Source organism: Salmo salar, chromosome ssa19 (assembly GCF_905237065.1).
Source record: "Salmo salar chromosome ssa19, Ssal_v3.1, whole genome shotgun sequence".
Classification (NCBI taxonomy): domain Eukaryota; kingdom Metazoa; phylum Chordata; class Actinopteri; order Salmoniformes; family Salmonidae; genus Salmo; species Salmo salar.
In genome coordinates this window covers 53,083,260-53,104,727 of record NC_059460.1, presented here as the reverse complement: position 1 = coordinate 53,104,727, position 21,468 = coordinate 53,083,260, and the positions used below count along the sequence as shown (strand labels likewise).

Sequence of the window (21,468 nt, the reverse complement as noted above, 5' to 3'; positions counted from 1 at the left end):
CCAGAGAAGAAATCGACAGGTTACAGTCGTGTCATGTCAACTACAATGGTACCGAGTGGATGATTCTCTTGTAGCTTTTTTTTACGCCTCTTGCAACATCAACATGCCTATTTTTTCTATCTACCTATTTGTAGTAGTGTACTTAAAAGTGGCAGTTTGTGTATTTTTTTGTAGTTATTTCATAGTTTTTTATGAACCTCCTAATAATATACAGAATTTGGCCCATGTGGGTTTATACAGTATAATGTCTGTCTTTTTATCAGTTGAAATTTAAATTTGTATATTTGACAATTTGCTACCAAACACATTTGTTATAGCAACATTTATACTACATACATAGCAATCTATGTAACGTCACAGCAAAGTATGTAAAAAAAAATAAGAAAATAAAATAAAATAAACAAACACAACTGAAACCCCTACAGCGTGATTAGAGGCAGGAGAGAAAATTATCACAAAATTTGGCACGGAAAATCTGTACACAAATCTACAGTCCGGTAGAGATGGGACTGTGCAATAAAAAAGAAGGGCTTTAGACACTTCCCCAAACTACTGAAGACACGGTACCCACTGTCCCTTGGTGTTTCAAGTTTATTTTCTTCTTTTGTAAAATGGCTTATAGACGCATTTCTTGAAATGAAGTTGTGCATACCTCTGTGAAATCTACACAGTACATTGGGTGGAATCCAGGTTTTCAGTGAAGAAAAAAATGAAGTTTTTATATAGTTGCTTACGTTAAGAAAAAAATATTTATACAATGTATTATGAAAAAGAACAGATTTTAAAATGGACAACATACAAGATACAACAAGCAATCTCTAAAGCAATAAATACTACTGGTCCTAGCGTTGTGACATTTTGTATTGAATACCGTAACCCCCCACCCACCCCAATAGACCCCACCGTCTCCCTTCCAACCCCCCACCCACCCCACCTGACTCCACCCCCAAAGGTAAACAAAAAAAATAAAAAAGACAACGCAATGGAACGATGCACATTAACACAGTAACCCCGCCCCCCAACCCACCCACCAAATAGTTCTGTACATTTAAAGAAGAACAAGTAACATCACAATTAAAGTTGTTCCTCAGTAAGAGAGGTGTCTCCACGATCCTCATACCCTCCAATGATTGGTTCGCAAGCTCGTATTTAATACAAATAATGAAGGAGAACCAACTCTTTCAAGAAAAGGGGTCATTGAATAGTCATCTAATCTACAATTTTTTATATCTGTCATTGAAACACGTTTAAGTGGAACTAAATAACAATTTTCTGTTTAACACTACAAAATAAAGAGAAGAACAGAAGTTCAGAAGAATTTTGGCAGATTCACAAAGCCATACTCTACAGCTCATTGGATTATTATTTCATTATAATATTTATATTTTTTTTCGATAATGATGGGTCAAATATTGACCAATGAACTTTGATAAAACAGTAACACATTTTCAAAGCCTTATGGCACAGAAACAGAAAAAAAGTTTGAACGAAACAAAGAGAAAAGAATGAAGGGTGCAGAGCTAGAAAAAGGGGAAGGAAGGAGGGAGTGAATGAGGAGGGATCTACTCTATAGACTTGGTAACGAGCGACAGAGGCTGAGGGGCCGTGGAGTTGGGGTGTAGCGAGTGGGAATGACACAGCGATGCTGCCAAGGGCCTGGCCAGGGCGGCGCCCGAGGAGCCCGGCTGCCGCGAGGACGAGACGTCGCCGTGCGCTCCGTTGTGCACTGCGCCAGGAGTTTTGCCCGCTGCAGCAGCAGAGTTTTCCAGCAGAACCAAAGATGGCGGAGGAGGATGCCCAGCCAGGAGGTGCCGGTGCGGGTAGTGGAGAGGCTGGTGGGCCGGTTTCATAGTCAGTGAGAGAGGTTGCATTTGTTCAGTCTGAGGTCTGGACTCTTTCGAGGAGGGGGAGGGGGCCACCGAGGAGGGGAGGATGGGGGGGAGTCTAGTAAGCTGCCGTCCGAAGAGGGAGGACTGGCACAACTACCTTCACCTTGGATGTAGCGAATGCACTTTTTTTTTTTCTCCTGGAGATGGGGGACAGAGAAAGACAGTTTTTGTTTAGCATGACATCCCAGAACTGACAACAATCTGCTGGGCAATAGCCGAGCCTTAGCACTCAACGTAAATGCACCATCTTGTTTCACTGGCATTATGCATACCGTCGATGTCTTAAAGATAACATCTAAAACCTATTTCTGGGCGTTACATTATTGTTATTTTCTGGTGCATTTAAGTGGTTGCCAACACTACAGCCTGGCTGAGGATCAAGGCTACATGTGGCCTGCTCAGATTCCCAGGACATACACACAGTACACCAAACAGACAGACAGGATGATGAACGAGGAGAGGCAGCAGGAGGATGAAAATGATGGATGAGAAATGGATGAAGAATAAAGAAGAATGAAGAATGATTTTAGTGGCGAATCTCAAAACAACTCCCTTTATTGTTGCTATTTTCCCTCATCTTTTAAACGTTTCCTCACAGAGTTCTGATCTTTACTCAACCAAAGAGCTGGCCGTGGTGAAGAGCTACTGCCAGGATCAACCTGCTCTTCTGAGATACTAGTCCTCCCTCTCTCTCCCCTCCCTCCTCACTTCCCTCCACTATCCTGACTTCTCTCTCTCCCCTCCCTCCTCACTTCCCTCCACTATCCTGACTTCTCTCTCTCCTCCCTCTCCTCTACTATCCTGACTTATCTCTCTCTCGCTCCTCCACTATCCTGACTTATCTCTCTCTCTCTCCTCCACTATCCTGACTTCTCTCTCTCTCCTCCACTATCCTGACTTCTTTCTCTCTCTCCTCCCTCTCCTCTACTATCCTGACTTCTCTCTCTCTCTCTCCTCCACTATCCTGACTTCTCTCTCTCTCTCTCTCTCTATCCTCCTTCTCCTCCATTACCTGACTTCTCTCTCTCTCCTCCCTCTCCTCTACTACCCTGACTTCTCTCTCTCCTCCACTATCCTGACCTCTCTCTCCTCCCTCTCCTCTACTATACTGACTTCTCTCTCTCTCTCCTCCACTATCCTGACTTCTCTCTCCTCCCTCTCCTCTACTATCCTGACTTCTCTCTCTCTCTCTCCTCCACTATCCTTACTTCTCTCTCTCCTCCCTCTCCTCCACTATCCTGACTTCTCTCTCCTCCCTCTCCTCTACTATCCTGACTTCTCTCTCTCTCCTCCCTCTCCTCTACTACCCTGACTTCTCTCTCTCCTCCACTATCCTGACTTCTCTCTCTCCTCCCTCTCCTCTACTATCCTGACTTCTCTCTCTCCTCCACTATCCTGACTTCTCTCTCCTCCCTCTCCTCTACTATCCTGACTTCTCTCTCTCTCTCTCCTCCACTATCCTTACTTCTCTCTCTCTCCTCCCTCTCCTCCACTATCCTGACTTCTCTCTCCTCCCTCTCCTCTACTATCCTGACTTCTCTCTCCTCCCTCTTCTCTACTATCCTGACTTCTCTCTCCTCCACTATCCTGACTTCTCTCTCCTCCCTCTCCTCCACTATCCTGACTTCTCTCTCCTCCCTCTCCTCCACTATCCTGACCTCTCTCTCCTCCACTATCCTGACTTCTCTCTCTCCTCCACTATCCTGACTTCTCTCTCCTCCCTCTCCTCTACTATCCTGACTTCTCTCTCTCTCTCCTCCACTATCCTTACTTCTCTCTCTCTCCTCCCTCTCCTCCACTATCCTGACTTCTCTCTCCTCCCTCTCCTCTACTATCCTGACTTCTCTCTCCTCCCTCTCCTCTACTATCCTGACTTCTCTCTCCTCCCTCTCCTCTACTATCCTGACTTCTCTCTCCTCCCTCTCCTCTACTATCCTGACTTCTCTCTCCTCCACTATCCTGACTTCTCTCTCCTCCCTCTCCTCCACTATCCTGACTTCTCTCTCTCTTCCACTATCCTGACTTCTCTCTCTCCTCCACTATCCTGACTTCTCTCTCTCCTCCCTCTCCTCCACTATCCTGACTTCTCTCTCTCCTCCCTCTCCTCTACTATCCTAACTTCTCTCTCCTCCCTCTCCTCCACTATCCTGACTTCTCTCTCCTCCCTCTCCTCCACTATCCTGACTTCTCTCTCCTCCACTATCCTGACTTCTCTCTCTCCTCCACTATCCTGACTTCTCTCTCTCCTCCCTCTCCTCCACTATCCTGACTTCTCTCTCCTCCCTCTCCTCCACTATCCTGACTTCTCTCTCCTCCCTCTCCTCCACTATCCTGACTTCTCTCTCTCCTCCACTATCCTGACTTCTCTCTCTCCTCCACTATCCTGACTTCTCTCTCTCCACCCTCTCCTCCACTATCCTTCCTTCTCTCTCTGTCTCTCCTTTGCTTAGAGGGGAGAGTTTGGATGCTGAGGTAAGAGGTTAGGGGGATCCCCACTACGCTGCACCTGCCCCTAAGACATGTGTGTATGAAGGTCACGTTATAATGGTTGCATTTCTGCTCGGGTCATGATTCTCCCCTGTCTGGCACGCCTGCAGCCAACCCATCTCGCTCTGTGGAACGGCCCACAATGCAACTGCACTGAGCTATCACTCAAGGGGGGGGGCTGTGCACGTGCTATGTTCATATGGGGTGCAGGGAGGCAAGGATGGACAGAGGGGGGAGCCTCTGTCCACCTCGATTCACCCTGACATCAACAACTCCTTATCACAAGGTCTGTGCATGCCTCGAGGGCAAATACACTGTGGTTCAGACTGTGTTGCTAGCTCACAGGGACAATGAGCAAGAAGGAGAAAGAACAGAATTGGGAGGTGGGGAGGGAGGGAGGCGGGCAGAAGTGAGTGATAGAAACGATGCTTTGGTTCAGCTAGCCTTCACTGTTCTATCGTTCAATCAAGGGTAAGGCCTGTTTGTCAAGTCATACCCTGCCTGTACTCCTTCAGGTAAAGGGTTCACACAAATACTGTGAGAGAGAATGAGATGGGAAAAAAGAGGGGGGGGGGGTCGATCAGTGAGAACTGATAAGAGGAATGAAGAGAAAGGGAGAGTGCGGAAGAAAAATATATATTTGGACAACCACACATACTTTACACTGATGGCATGCTGGACAAAAAGGCATGCACTTGTGAGATTTAACAATTAAACAAAGAGAACAAGCACACAACATTGACCCACGAGAAAGAGTAAAACCACAGGGAAATGTCAACTGAAAAGCAAGGGAAAGGGAGTTGAGATGTCTGCTTGGCTGTCGAAGACCCTGTATGAGTATTGTGTGGTACTATTATTACTGCCAGTGCCAGCCTGTATCTCTTCCTCTGCCAGTGCCAGCCTGTATCTCTTCCTCTGCCAGTGCCAGCCTGTATCTCTTCCTCTGCCAGTGCCAGCCTGTATCTCTTCCTCTGCCAGTGCCAGCCTGTATCTCTTCCTCTGCCAGTGCTGAAGTGATAACTGCCTGTCAAACCGCTTCAAATGAGCTAATATAATTTTTTCTTTAACAGACATATCGATTGATAGTATGTGCCTGTGTAACATATTGATTTCCCCGTCTCCAGGGGAATTACGCCAGATGCATCTTTCAGGAAATGGAGCCCGGTGGGGTCTGTTAACCTCTCGGCTCCTTAAACGAAGCAGGATTTATCCCTGGCTATTTCCAAGCCCGGCCCACTGACACCCCGCTGCTGCCCTACTCATCATCTACCCGTTACGTTCATAGACTAGATCAGGAAGTATGTCATCCCGATATCAATGTGATCAACTGTTTACGCCTTATTTTCAATCTGGAACAGCACTACTGTAGAAACTGAGTGTGGAGTATTGCTAAGTGAGTTCAGCAGGCCTTGTGGATGACTTTAATTGGATGTTGAATTCAACTGGACACCATATGAAATCAACCTTTAGAATTGGTGACTTGGTAAGATAACTCAATATCTTATGAGCTGTTTTCTTTGAGGCAATGACAAAATGCCAGATAGACTTTCTGTAGTAATAACCACAGCTCAATATTGATAACAAAAAGGAGAAAAATGAAATGTATTGATAGGTCGCATGCCCTGGGTTGACCATGGTGATGCAGAGTATCAAATGGAGCGTCACAATGGTCAGGGTAGAGGTGGGGACACAGTGCAAACCAGACACGGAGAAGGGTATTACTTAACAGAAACAGATACCTACCATGAAAATATTCCCAATTCAAAGACTGCTTGTGTCAGAACAGAAAGACAACAGGTAGGGACTAATTAAGGGTTATTAGAGAGGAGTTTGGAGGAAGAAGAAGAGGAGGAGGTGGAGGAGGAGGAGGAGGAAGAGGGCATAGAAGAAAGTCACTCTGGTGCCCTCTGAGAAGCAGGGCAAACCTTAGCACGACAAGGTTATCAAGAAGGCCAATTCAGACAGACACTTAAAACAGTTAGAATGTCAGGCACTTAAAATACAGCCTGGATAGAAAATGGATTTCAACCTTTCAACTTGCCAGAAGAATAGTATCATAAACCATAAACGTATTCCTTTTTAAAATTACATTACAACAAAAAGGCCCAAAGTTCTCCTAAATTTGATTGTGTACCATGTTGCAACAAGGATCTTCCCTTACAATGTTATAATTGCGGAGGTAGAGTACAAATGACGCTAGTAAATCCATTTTCTGCGACTGGGCTTCTAGTTTTCAACGAAAATAAGTGAAATGACCTGCTAGAAGAAGTTCTAGCAGAAAATCACCGATTCAGGAAAAGGAACAGGTAGAATGACGGTGTCATCAATTAACACATTGAAGGAAACATAACACACATCTGTTTTAGACGGACGTCTTGAGAAGACGTAAGAGAAGGAAGTGATTGTCATTACGGTTGTCCTCCCGTAGATACTACAGGGGTATACCTGCATGGTTTGCACCAGAAACTCAGCTGGTCAAGCCCGAACAAGGCACGACACTTCTTTGGGGCATTTGCGTCTGTTAGCCACACACAAACGATACAAAAACATAGAAAATGGACACGTCATTGGACAGACAACATATAGCCAAGGCTTAGGTTTGGGCTGCCAACACTGGGACCTCCTCCACACAGACCAGGCCATCGCATCTCCAACTCCTCTCAGACCCAGTCTGATGAGTCCTGTCCCTCATTATGAGAATATGCCCTATAGGACCCACCCAACCCCACATCTATATGCTGCAATTTAGACTTGGGTACAGACAAACACCACTCACACCAACACACACACACACACACACACACACACACACACACACACACACACACACACACACACACACACACACACACACACACACACACACACACACACACACACACACACACACACCCTGTTAGCCCTGTTCCCAAACACCAACACAACTAGAGGCAGGCCAGACTAGCAGGGCTGGGTTGGAGGAAGAGTTGGGAGGTGGCGACAACCTGGCGAAGGAAGGAGAGTGGGAGGCGGGGAGGGAAGGAGGAAGTCCCAGCTCAGAGAGCAGCCGTCACCTGGCCCCCGGCGTTCACGCCAGCACACACCATACACACCTGCACGGGCCACACCAGTTATTCTGCTGATCGAGCCCAAAGCGCGCTCGACACTTCTTAGGAGCGCTCAGGTCTGATGCCACAACAGGGAGGGAAGCCAGCAGACAGGAGGAAGAATAACCAAAAGGGGGGGAAGACAAAGAGGAGAGAAATAAAGGAGAAAAAAAACGGAAACCAGTGAGTCTGTGAGTTTCGTAATCGTGGCATATCTAGCTAATTTCCCCCCTAATTAAAAAGATGCAGTATGTCTTTACAGAAAGGACTGTCAGAAGACACAGTTAGTCTTTCAGACATTAGTAATCAAACCGCAAGCAAAAAGCGAACAAGTGCATAAATGTGCAAAGATTAAGTCAAACGAAAGGATAGTCATTTCCACTTTAATAGAAGGCTTAAGCCAATAAAAAGGATCATACGTATTTGTTAAAGGAGCAGAATATGATGGGGACAATAATGCAGACTTGATTACATTTCTGCTAAGTGCCATTCATAGTTATACTTTTTATCGCCATATTTGAGAAGGAGAGGCTAGAGGTGGTAGGTAGGAAGAGGCAGCAGTATCAGACTGTTACACTAAGTGGAGGTTTGGGTTAGTCTCAGCCAGGGAAAGCATTAAAGGGTTAAACCCTACTGAATGCAGCAAGGGCACTACTACTGTACTTAGACCTGAATTCAAACACCTGACACACGGTTTTCTACCATAGTGGCTTAATAATAAAAATGTAGAGCAAAGTGACAGCTGGGTCAAAGGAGGAATCCTATGGTGAGTAAATCCAGGCCTTAGTTTGAGCAGAGACCGCGAAGAAGGGGAATAGGCAAACTCATTCTGGCCCAGGGAAAGGCACAAGCACAGCTACTGAAGCAAATAGATTAAGGAGGTTTACCCTGACTGACGTAAAATCTCTGGGTCATACTCAACATTAAGATTACTTTAACTTAACAGCCACCACTAGAAATATATACAACATATGGATTTGGCCAAATGGGGAAGATTGTTCTAGAATAAATGGCTTAAACACAGAAGCGTCATTAAATAAATATGTAAGTATATAAAATAAAACATACTTTTGCTAGTACAAATAAAATGGCCGAATATATAAACATAAGAAACATTTTAAGAAAGAAAGCAGCAAACAAAGCATATAACATCCTTCAGAATATTGCATTTAGCTTAGTAAAATGTATTTTAAATATAATATATTTCACATGCATAGATAAATACATCATAAACTAAAAAGAGAGAAAAAAAACAAATGAGTAATTTAAGACTCAAAATGACATTAGCACCTGTAATCGGAGGGAGTGAAAGGCAAGGGTTGGGAAAATATTCTCTGTGTTCTGAAAAAAAGAACAGATGGAGAGGCCTTCAAGAGGGGATCCGTCACGTAAACGAGCGTAAAATACAGTTTCATATGCCGCATTTCTCCTTCTCAACTCACAATATGGAATATCAGAAGAATATGAATAATAAGAATATAAAATGAAGAAGTAACAGAATTAGTAAACCTCCTTAATTTTAAGAAGTGGGTGATTTTTTCCCCCCTTTTTTGGGGTGATTAAAAAGCATGCATGAAAACAAGCAGGGGCGGCCCAGGTTACAGACACACAAGCACAGTCTATCTGCAGGCCACAGGCATTATAACACACAGACACACAACACTGGCAAAGTTAATGTTAATGACTTTCGCAACGCTTCAATTTCACATTCTCAAAACACACATATCAACGTTTCATAAATGCTGGGGGGCAAAGTGTGTTGAGGGGGGGGTCGGCAGGGAGGGGGAGGGGCGAGGCTGGGGAAGGGAGGGGGTCATGCATATTCAACGTTATTAGCTGGGGAAGGCTATGGGAGGGGGTGGGGAATGGAAGGAGGGGGTAACAAGCAAGTCTACCATTTAAATATTGCATTACGTGTAGCATAACTACGTAGTAGAAAAAAACGAGCACAACAACACCAAAATAAAATAAAAAGCAGTAGAGGGAGAAAAAAAACGGGCTAGACTATTATCTTGTAAGATGTCAACACAGTCCTGAACACATGAAGGGTCTCCTAATAGGAGAGAGAACTGCCGCTCACTTACCATTGCCCTCTCCTGGCTGCTTATCCCTTTTCCTCTTCTTCTTCTTGCCCTGTTGGTTAGCCGCCAAAACAAGAGAAATAGACAGGAACCTTAGTTATTATATTGCAGAAGACCTGACACGTGAAATTAAAACGGGCCCATTTTTCTGTTTGTTTATGTATTCATTCATTCTCTCACTCTTTCTCTGCCCGCCGGTTTTAACTGCCACTGCAAGACATTGCAGAATTTCCCCTTCTCCCTTTCTGTATTTTTTTTCTCTCTCTTGTTCTTTTGTTGTAATCTTTTGACTTATTTTCCTCTCGTTTAGTGACCATCGTAGAGGCTTTGTTGGTTTCTAGCGAGGGAGTCAGATTTGCAGAATGCTTTGTGCAGGCTGAGAGGAGTCAAAGTTTCACTGGCCAACCTGACCTTTGCAGGGGTGTACGATGACGCCTGAACTGCTGGACGCACAGCAAACGCTGGGAGAGAAACTTCCTATCAGCATCAGAATTCCAGGGACTTTAGACCCTGTTTTATATAGCCCAGCAAATCTACTGTAAAGTATATTGGAGATTCCATTGGCTAAGGTGTCTAGGGAAGCAGTCAACAGGCATTGCTAGCGAGGTGAGCTCTCAGCTCAGACAGAACAGTAAGAGCACTCATCCCAGACACACGTCCTTGTGGAGGGGAGAAGTACAGGAGGTACGTGTTGAAAACTTAAAAACTTACATAGTTATCTCGTGCGGACCAGCCGGGGTAGAGCTGCATGTGAAGCTGTCGCTCTTTCCTGGCCAGCTCGTAGTATTTCGCCTGCTCCTCTCGTGTTAGGGCGTGCCACTACAGACAGACACGTGGAAAGAGAGAGGGAGGGGAAGACAGGGGGAAGGACATAATAGAAAGAGAAGAGTGCAAAAAGTGTCAACAGTAGAAGAAGACAGTGTTCAGTCAAGAGCAGTGAGAAGTAGAGACAAACTAAGACATGTTTCCCTTGTCTACCAGACCCAGTAGCAGGCCTATAGTCAACTAAACCATACAGCGTGTGGGTCTGTGTCTATGGCGGTGCCGTCTCTCTCTCTCTCACCCTTCGTCCCAGTATCTGGTTAATGGCGGCGCTCTCTTTCAACGTGCACTCGGCCACCACCTTGGCCCTCATCTCCTTCATGTAGAGCATAAAGGCGTTCAGCGGCTTCTTGATGTGGGGCTGCTTCTTCTTCTCGTCCTCCTTTTTCGAGTCCTGGTGTTTCCTGTGGAGCGTGTACAGTATAGTACTGTATGGTTGGCAAATACCCAGAATTGGTATTAAACAGCTTATTGTAATGGTAGAATTTAAAACAACAATACCAGTGGCAAGTTTTCCTCTACTGCTGTTTAGTTTACAATGGTAAAAATAAGCAGAGGTGAGTGTGTGTGTGTGTGTGTGTGTGTGTGTGTGTGTGTGTGTGTGTGTGTGTGTGTGTGTGTGTGTGTGTGTGTGTGCAGATGTGTGTACTCACGAGCTGTTGAGGCCGATGTCGCTGTGGGAGGACTCTTGCTTGACGTTGGGCGTGACGATGGCGGGGTGGGGGATTCCGGTCTGGTGCAAACTGTGGTGAGGTGGGACCATGTGGTGAGGGAACCTGGAGGACAGAAAACTGTGTAAATCGTCAGAGTGGACACGTGTGAAATGGAAGATGGACACATGTAGACACAAACAGAGACAGAGTATGCTCACTCGAGCATTCGTACAGACGTGCACTTGTTGGCGTGCTGTATAGGGCCGAATCCTAACTTGAGGTTCGAGCGGGAAAGTTGGATTTTTGTACAAATCTGTCATTGAGATTCAATGCATGACTTACACAAAAGTTTGAGTTTCGCACGCGCACATCAAGAAAGGATTCGGTCCATGAGTATCACAGAATTTGTATCTCACGATCACATAGAAGCAGTTACCCAGTACACACACACACTATACATCACAAGTCATATTTCATAATATTCATTTTAAAAATGAGAGCTGTTTTGTTTTGAAGTGGGAAGAGTTTCAAATGGAAGGACAGGACAGTCATTTTCTGCCAAAATGGCCCATACAGACACTTCAACTGTAATGGGTTTTAACAAGTCCTCGCATGCTTCTATAATTGAGCCAAAATAGTGACTTCCTCCAATGGCAAGTCAGTGTTTAGTGCTGCCACCCTTCTCTGGACTGTGGATGACAAATACAAGTTCCAGAATGTCTTGACCCCTTTACAATGTGGCAAACTACAGGTTTGTGGGGTCTTATGCCAATCTGTAGAGTAAACTGATGTCAAAACTGAGGTCATGTTTAAACATCTTCAGCTCCTAGGCCTTAGCTTTAACCATGGGCAAGGCACCTTTTTCTGTGTTAGGCCTAGGCCTATTCCATTGGGCCTCATGCTAGATTCCATTGGGCCTCATGCTAGATTCCACTGGGCCTCATGCTAGATTCCACTGGGCCTCATGCTAGATTCCACTGGGCCTCATGCTAGATTCCACTGGGCCTCGTGCTAGATTCCACTGGGCCTCGTGCTAGATTCCACTGGGCCTCGTGCTAGATTCCATTGGGCCTCGTGCTAGATTCCATTGGGCCTCGTGCTAGATTCCACTGGGCCTTGTGCTAGATTCCATTGGGCCTCGTGCTAGATTCCATTGGGCCTCGTGCTAGATTACACTGGGCCTTGTGCTAGATTCCACTGGGCCTCATTCTAGATTCCATTGGGCCTCATTCTAGATTCCATTGGGCCTCATGCTAGATCCGGATTACTAATGGTGTTATTCTTTATCCCCATATTCTACATCTTCATAACACTAGTATCATTAGCTACACTGATTGAGGGCAATAACCCGCATCTATGGATTCACTTCACAGAGCAATGAGCAACACAATTGTGTGTGTGATGAGTGAGTGAGAGTAATTATGTCTATGTAAGATTATTTGAATGTGAGTGTAGAGTATATATATGCCTCAGCTACGCATGACCATACACAAATTGTAGAAAAAGAGTGGAGGATGAAGGAGGGGGAAAAAGGAGGAATAATTTATTATTTTTCTTTTTTAACGGCTCATTATCTGGATGTGTCTGGCTGCATGGCTTGGAGCCAGAATATAATGATGAGCATCAGGTCGCCAGGAACAACTCGTTTCTGTTGCAGGCGATCTCTGGGGAGTGTGTTTTCTCTCTCTCTCCCGCTGCTGCTCTTCTCTCTCGCTGCTCTTCTCTCCTCCCTACTCCTCTCTTCATCATTGACACGTTTGTGTTTGTGCCATGTCATCTGCTGTGGGGACAGTGGCTGCAGATCAGCCATCATTAGGCCGCTGCATTTCCCCTACTTTCTCTCTTTTTCCTTCCTTCTCCCTTTGTGCCTTTTTTTATCTTCTTCCTTCTCTACTTTCCTCCTCCTTCCTGTCCCCTCACCTCCTCACTCCCTCCCAACCTCCCTCCCCCCAGCTGCCACCGCGTGGCCCAGGTTATGGTTAAAACATGACGGCCATCCCTTTGATGTGCGGGGGCATCATCCAGCCTCATCAGCACAGAACAGTGCCTTGGCCCAATTTAGCCAACAGAGGGGGAGAGAGAAAGAGAGAAGGAGCCCCCAACCCCCAGGCTCGTACGTCTCAATCTGAAAGACAGGGATGGGGGTGGGTCATTGGCTGCAACAGAGGCCCAGTGTCAGCCAGGGCCGTTTAATTGCCAATGCGAGGCGGTATCCCCGTGCCTGGTTAATGTATAATGACTCGCCCAGCGCACTTTCCCTTCCACACAAAAAAAAAGGTCTGAGAGGTAGCGAGTGAGAGAGAGAGAGGGGTGAGGGAGGAACATATCAAAGGGCAGGGGGCGAGAGGCCTACACTTCCTCCCATGTGTCACACACAGGTCTGCCAGATATGAAGGACCTGTATGGCTCCAACCCCATTATTCAAATCATGTATTTTCATTTGCTCCATCCACTGACTCTGCTCTCTCCTGCTCGCCTTTTTCCTTCCTGAGAATGTATTTTTTAACAGGTCCTGGGGGTAAGGTGCTCATTGAGGGGGTGCAATGTACGAAAGTGAGACTCACCCTCTGCATCCTAATCGGGCCGGTATGTGGCACTAGGGGAATGTTCTCTTGTTAAGATCTGGCTACCCAGTGAAATACAGGACCAGGACATCTCAATCACTCAGGCCTCATGTAATTGTTAAATATTACTGCACTGGGCCTCCCGAGTGGCGCAGTAGTCTAAGGCACTGCATCGCAGTGCTAGCTGTGTCACTAGAGATTCTGGATTTGAGTCCAGGCTCTGTCGCAGCCGGCCGCGACCAGGAGACCCATGGGGCGGCGCACAATTGGCCCAGCGTCGTCAGGGTTAGCGGGGAGGGTTTGGCCGGCAGGGATTTCCTTGTCCCATTGCGCACTAGCGACTCCTGTGGCGGGCCGGGCGCAGTGCATGCTGACACAGTCGCCAGGTGTACGGTGTTTCCTCCGACACATTGGTGCGGCTGGCTTCCGGGTTAAGTGGGCATTGTGTCAAGAAGCAGTGCGGCTTGGTTGGGTTCTGTTTCGGAGGACGCACGGCTCTCGACCTTCACCTCTCCCGAGTAAAATTTGATTTGATCATTAGACAAGGACTGGACTTTATAACTACTGGCTGTCTTGAGGCATATTTAAGCAAGAAAGCCCTTTAAAAGCCAAGACACAATTCCCTAATTCTGTTTAAAAAATGTTGCTTCCGAAACCCTGTCATATACACAATTATCCAAACCTTTCAACTCTGCACCATTTATCTATGCCTTTGACAACCCAAATGGCCATATTTTTTTGTCAAATCCCCCATTGCAGTTTTAACAAGGACGTGCTAAATCCCCTTTCTCCAGAGACGGAGACCTCCACCTATTCAGCTATGCTAATTCAATTAGGTCTCATCAGAACGCATTAGCTCTCCCCAGCCCCACAGCCAATCCCCCTAGCCCCCATCCAGCAGATTCAATTAGCCTCGCTGAAAATAACATGATCACAATGTAGAGGCCGTCATTAGAGCTGAATTAGCTGTCACTTAAAGCACAGGTCCACTAGACGCTGCCAGACCTCGGTTAGTCTGGCTGCCCGGCTCTACCAGAAACCAGAACACCCTGACTGCACCGGACAGCAGGGCAACCAGGGCTGGGCTGGGGAGAGGGGGGCAACGTCTGCTTTAAGGGAGTCGCTGGGAGTGGAAGAGGGATCCAATAGATGGGTAGCGATTATAAATGAGAGCCTTTATAATAACCCTGTTATAACCAGGCTGTGTTACAGTGAACAGTCGCTAAAGCCACGAGCGAGCCTGGATCAACGTGATGATGAAAACGATCAACCTAAATGTGTAAGTGTTGGGTATTAATGAAGAATACATGTGAAGATATACATGTTCAATGTAAGGCTAACCAAGAAAGAGGACAAACTAAGAGCTATTGGCTAACATATCCTCTTTTTTTAACAATGTGAATGTGCTATTCTGCTTTTAATTAAAAGCAGCGTTCAAGATCTGTGTGCGTGTGAGTGAGAGAGCGAGAGATGAGGAACCCGAGTGCACACAAACGTGTTCAATGTCAAAACACTAATGGCGTGAGGTACTATTTCACAACATTAACCTTACTATACCCCATTCGAGGCCTCCCTCTCTCTCTCCTTTCCTCCTTCGCTCACACTTATCCATCAATGTCACAGAGGTTTGAACAGTCGACCCTGCTTTTCCAATCAGCCTGTAATGAAACTGAAGTTTGGCCTGGATCCTAGTTCCAAACTCTCTAGCTGCCTGCACTGAAATGCCTGTGAATACTGCTCTGGGCTGGGGGAGAGGGACATGGGGAAAGAGCAGCCACACAAATCATGGGGTACTTGTCATCCACAGTTAACTCTTCCCACATTCCATTCAATACAGAGTATTGGGAGAACCAGGCCCAGTTCAAAACACATAACGCAGCAACAACAATGCAGAGTAGTATAGCACAGTCCCCGGGGGAACTGGGCCCAGTTAAAAACGTATAACACAAAAACAAACATTTGTGTGTCCAGAGCTCTCCCCTTGAGCTGGACCCTAATGGGCCCAACAAAGAACTAACCGAGTGTCAAGCCCCAGCATGCATCATTCTCTCCTTTTAAGTGTATAGACGTTTATATATCAACGTGTCTGGTTGTTTAAAAACTAGCAGCAAGGACATGCCCCGTCCATTACAGATGTGGCTGACATGCAGCTAGGGTAAATGTTCTTCGGGGGCCTCATTAGCTCGAAAGTGATACATATAATTAATATTTCAACACATTAGTGGGGGACACTGGAGGATTGGCCTTTTGAGCGTGGAGACGGGAGTGTGCACTCTCCACGTCACAGCCTCCTCCTGTGTGTGTGTGTGTGTGTGTGTGTGTGTGTGTGTGTGTGTGTGTGTGTGTGTGTGTGTGTGTGTGTGTCTGTGTGTGTGTGTGTGTGTGTGTGTGTGTGTGTGTGTGTGTGTGTGTGTGTGTGTGTGTGTGTGTGTGTGTGTGTGTGTGTGTGTGTGTGTGTGTGTGTGTGTGTGTGTGTGTGTGTGTGTGTGTGTGTGTTTATCTCCCAAAGCTCAACTCACCTTTGCATGGATGCGTTGACAGTGAGTGCAGTCGGGTAGGGGTGTCTAAAACCCTGGTAAACAGGTTGACCTTGCCTAGGAGAAGGACAAAGAAGAGAGGGAGGTAAAGAAACATGGTTGATGGAAGTAGAAGAGGTAAAGCCCTCTCCCTCTCTCCCTGATCGCAGGCCTCTTTATTCTCATTTGATCAGGACTAAAATCTAGGGGATTGCAGAGTGCGGATCAAAGGAGAGGCAAACTCCGAACAATTTGAATGCCACAAATCTGATACGAATGGCTAATTAAATTTCATAACCCTTCGCTCGGTGTCGACGGAGAGGGGGCCCCTTCCTCCCCGAGCTGAAACTAGGTGTTTTGTTGTGATAATTAAAGACGAAGCGCAACTCTTTAATGGAGCCATCACGCTAATTGAGGTCAACACATCTAAAGACAAACAATAATGAATGTAAATTTATACCAAAATAAAGTGCAGCAAATCAAAGGGTGCCGCGGCTGCACTCGGGACCTCTCCCGGTATTTAGATTGCGGTGAGAAAACATTAAATTAACAGAGCTTAATTTGTAGCCTTTTGTCATATTAACAAGTGTTGACAAGAGTCACCCAGGGATAGCCCCCATGTGGAATTGTGGGTAAAATACGGGCAATCACGGTTCATTGCTCTAATTGGACAATACAGACATGCAAAATAGCATTCGACACAAAGTTGGGGTTGGAAGGGGGTTTAGGAAACCGCAGTGTGCTTCTGTGGCCCATGAGTCAGTCCATTGCTTGAATGTATAAACTGGAGACACCAGTAGAGAGGGAGACTTAGCCATTCTCTCTGCAATGTGGTCAGCTAGGAGTCAAATAAGTGCCTGATCAAAATTGAGAGGACCCAGTTTGAGATAAGTGGATACAGAGTTTTCCCTATGCATTTACATTTACATTTACATCATTTAGCAGACGCTCTTATCCAGAGCGACTTACAGTAGTGAATGCATACATTTCATACATTTTTTTTTTTTTTTCTGTGCTGGCCCCCCGTGGGAATCGAACCCACAACCCTGGTGTTGCAAACACCATGCTCTACCAACTGAGCTATGCGCTCAGCTTATGATGTTGCCAGTCTGGAAAATACTGAAACCAAGCTATATTAGCATACACAACAAACCAGAAGACATTGCCTCTGACGGATAACTATTTTACGTTATATCTACTACATTAGAGATGCTGATTTTACATCATAATGTACTACAGAACTTAACGCTCTTAATCTACATCTATACATAGTTACAAACAACGACACCAGCGCATGCTTGGAGTACTACAACATGCTTAATGACAGGTATTTGGTATTTTATTAGGATCCCCATTATCTGTTGCAAAAGCAGCAGCTACACTTCCTGGGGTCCACACAAAACAGGAAACACAATACAGAATGACATAATACAGAACATCATAAGACAAGAACAGCTCGAGGACAGAACTACATACATTTAAGGGACGGGTCATTAAGAAAGAGAGTAATAAAATGTTGCTTACTGTGGTACTAACCACCCGAGCGGATGGGGGATCTGGCCTACAGCACCAGGTGAGAGAGGGTAATAGGGAGATATGTCTGGGTGTTGTGGAGGCCTTGGAATTCCTGGAGAGAAAGAGAGAGAAAGGGTAGAGGGACAAAGAGAGGGAGAGGGCAAACAGTTATCAAATTGTTCCCAACATCGCAGTCCCCCCCCCACAACCAAAATAAAAGTCAGTGTTAAATTAATCCTTTGTGAGTTTCACAATTGAACAAAGTAGACATCACTGGAAGCTGGGTGGGTAGGGAGGAGGAGGAGGTGCGGTTGCGCCCGCATGTTCACAGTGCTAAATCACACGTCCTGATCAAAGCTGTTCCAAGTCAGGCGGTACGGTGGCATAGCGTGTTGAGAGAGACCGAGAGAAAGAAAGAGGGGGGGAAACTACCCCAACATGATCCTGTCACATTAGTCTCCTATTGAATGAGAGGATTAACATGGTGTGATAATTGAGGTTTAGAAGCTAACATAACAAACGATATGTACAGTCTCATACAGATGAAATTGACATCTGTTCCTTTAGAGGGCTGCAGGTAGAGCTTAACTCTAAAATAAACCGGGTCTGACCCAGCAAGTTATCTGACTGTCATAAGCATGAATGAAGTGATGTTATAACCGTCTCTTCGTGTTATTCATGACCAGATTGTTTCATAGCTTGTCGGCTTACCCAATATACTGTGTTACATGTTGTATTAGCCTAGCTGTCTTCAACTGACATAGGCTCTTATGACTGTCTATGACACCTATTATGACATGCCTATGTCATTATCAAGTAGGTCTTATAAATAGGGGCCCTTGGTCTCCTGCTTCTCTTTAGCAGAAGTATTTATGTTCCACTATTCATCTTCATGTTTAACAAAGATGAACAGTGACAGATGTCCTACATAAGGACAGCTCTCGCAGAGGGCGAAACGATCACACGTTTGCCAATGTCGCTTTCACTTACTGTGGCAGCTGACAGAAAAAGAAAACACGCACACAAGTCCCCCAAAACATTAGGTCTCCAAAGGTCTGTCGTAAAAATAACTCGCTCAAGACCAAAAAAGGAGAAATAGAGAAAGCAAAGAAATAATGGCTTTCCCATTTTTCCAGTGTTGAGCGTTAAAACGCGACAAGGAAGTGTTTGAATTCCACTGACAGACAGCATAGCAGAGGAACTTTTATTTTCTCCGGTGTCACGACTTCCACCGAAGGTGGTTCCTCTCCCTGTTCGGGCGGTGCTCGGCGTCACCGGCCTACTAGCCATCACCGATCCTTTTCCGTTTGTTTTGTCTGATTCTTTCACACCTGGTTTCATTTGCCTTAATTTCTGTGTGTATAATTACCCCCTGCCTAGGTTTGTGCGGGATTATTCATGTGATGTTGCTCGTTAACCTGTTTGGGATAGGGGGCAGTATTTTCACGGCCGGATAAAAAACGTACCCGATTTAATCTGGTTACTACTCCTGCCCAGAAACTAGAATATGCATATAATTAGTAGATTTGGATAGAAAACACTCTAAAGTTTCTAAAACTGTTTGAATGGTGTCTGTGAGTATAACAGAACTCATATGGCAGGCCAAAACCTGAGAAGATTATATACAGGAAGTGCCCTGTCTGACAATTTGTTCTCCTTCTAGGGCATCTCTATCAAAAATACAGCATCTCTGCTGTAACGTGACATTTTCTAAGGCTTTCATTGGCTCTCAGAAGGCGCCAGAAAGTGGAATGAGAGCTCTCCAGTCTCTGGGCGAAAAACAGCAGGAGTTTTTGTGAGTGGTCCTGCTGAGAACAATGACACTGGAGCGCACGTGCACGAGACGACTCCATGTTTTTCTTTCAGTGCTTGAATGAATACAACGTCGCCCGGTTGGAATATTATTGCTATTTTACGAGAAAAATAGCATAAAATTGATTTTAAACAGCGTTTGACATGCTTCAAAGTACGGTAATAGAATATTTTGACATTTTTTGTCACGAAATGCGCTCGCGCGTCACCCTTCGGATAGTGACTTGAACGCACAAACAAAACGGAGCTATTTGGATATAACTATGGATTATTTCGAACCAAAACAACATCTGTTGTTGAAGTAGAAGTCCTGGGAGTGCATTCTGACGAAGAACAGCAAAGGTAATCCAATTTTTCTTATAGTAAATCTGAGTTTGGTGAGGGCCAAACTTGGTGGGTGTCAAATTTGCTAGCCATGATGGCCGGGCTATGTACTCAGAATATTGCAAAATATGCTTTCACCGAAAAGCTATTTTAAAATCTGACACCGCGATTGCATAAAGGAGTTCTGTATCTATAATTCTTCTAATTGTTTTTTGTCAACGTTTATCGTGAGTAATTTAGTAAATTCATCTGAAGTTTGCGGTGGGTATGCTAGTTCTGAACATCACATGCTAATGTAAAAGCTGTTTTTTATATAAATATGAACTTGATTGAACAAAACATGGATGTATTGTATAACATAATGTCCTAGGAGTGTCATCTGGTGAAGATCATCAAAGGTTAGTGCTGCATTTAGCTGTGGTTTGGGTTTTTGTGACATATATGCTTGCTTTGAAAATGGCTGTGTGAATATTTTTTGCTGGGTACTCTCCTGACATAATCTAATGTTTTGCTTTCGCTGTAAAGCCTTTTTGAAATCGGACAATGTGGTTAGATTAACGAGAGTCTTGTCTTTAAAATGGTGTAAAATAGTCATATGTTTGAGAAATTGAAGTAAAAGCATTTTTAAGGTATTTGAATATCGCGCCACTCGATTCCACTGGCTGTTGAGTAGGTGGGACGATTTCGTCCCACATACCCTAGAGAGGTTTTAAGGTTAACCACATTACAATGATTATAATTTATATTTTGTTAAAGGAGAGTCTTGTCTTTAAAATGGTGTAAAATAGTCATATGTTTGAGAAATTGTAGTTTTTGCATTTTTGAGGTATTTGTATTTCGTGCCACGCTATACCATTGGATATTGGTGAGGCGTTCCGTCTGTCCCTAACTTAAGGTTGTGCCTTATTTGTTTTCGCGTATTATACCAAGTATGTATAAGTTTAGGAGCGTTTTTTTTGTCCCTCCTTCCGTGAGCACTGGTTTCTCTGTTGTCAAGGGCGTTTATTTTGGTATTGTACCTGACCTGTATGTTTGTGGACTTGCCTATTAAATAACGCATCTTGGACATCTCTGCTCTCCTGCGCTTGACTCCACCTACCTCTAAACACAAGCTCGTGACAGAATCCCGCACCCGTCTTGATGGAGTCAGCAGGAGCTGACGCGCTCCCGACATCTATGGAGGAGCGTGTTCAACACCACACGGCAGTATTACACCATCTGGGGACTGCGATGGATCAGGTGATGGCAACGATGGAAAGATGGGAGAGAGGTGGCCTTCCTACACCTCCACCAGCCACATTCCAACCAGTCCCACAACCCTCTCCTTCATCGCCTGGTCCCAGTGGAATTCGGCTTGCGCTTCCGAGGGAGTACGATGGGACGGCGGCCGGGTGCCAGGGGTTCTTACTCCAGATGGAGCTATACCTGGCAACCGTTCACCCAGCTCCTTCGAGAGGTGAGAGCGTGAACGCCCTCGTCTCCTGCCTCTCGGGCAAAGCCCTGGAGTGGGTCAACGCCGTGTGGAACGATCCAGACTCGGCGAGGGACTACCCAGAGTTCAGGGTGAACTCGGGTGAACGTCTGTTCCATCTAAGGCAGGAGACGAGGAGCGCACAGGACTTCGCCCTAGAGTTCCCGGACCTTGGCCGCTGGAGCGGGATGGAACGACAGGGCCCTGATCGATCACTATAGGTGCAGTTTGCGCGAGGACGTCCGTAG

At 45.6% G+C, this 21,468-nt stretch overlaps 1 protein-coding gene and 1 pseudogene across 12 annotated transcripts in view; both read right to left on the bottom strand.

Annotated features, from left to right (window-relative positions):
- Positions 1-978: 978 nt before the first annotated feature.
- On the bottom strand, positions 979-6,147 carry LOC123729013 (transcription factor 7-like 2; annotated as a pseudogene).
- The window catches only part of tcf7l2 (transcription factor 7 like 2), a 112,296-nt gene continuing 96,946 nt past the window's right edge, over positions 6,119-21,468 (bottom strand). The window contains exons 7-15 of one of the 12 annotated variants that reach the window (XM_014158451.2): positions 17,623-17,725; positions 16,102-16,176; positions 11,019-11,156; positions 10,607-10,793; positions 10,255-10,362; positions 9,547-9,610; positions 8,753-8,803; positions 7,469-7,541; positions 6,119-6,894 (exon numbers count right to left, since the gene is read on the bottom strand). In XM_014158451.2, the coding sequence (XP_014013926.1) occupies positions 6,852-6,894; positions 7,469-7,541; positions 8,753-8,803; positions 9,547-9,610; positions 10,255-10,362; positions 10,607-10,793; positions 11,019-11,156; positions 16,102-16,176; positions 17,623-17,725 (842 nt within the window). In that variant the 3' untranslated portion in view covers positions 6,119-6,851. The remainder of the gene's footprint in view (positions 6,895-7,468; positions 7,542-8,752; positions 8,804-9,546; positions 9,611-10,254; positions 10,363-10,606; positions 10,794-11,018; positions 11,157-16,101; positions 16,177-17,622; positions 17,726-21,468) is intronic. The other 11 variants (XM_014158449.2, XM_014158454.2, XM_045702460.1 and 8 more) reach the window with 11 other exon arrangements.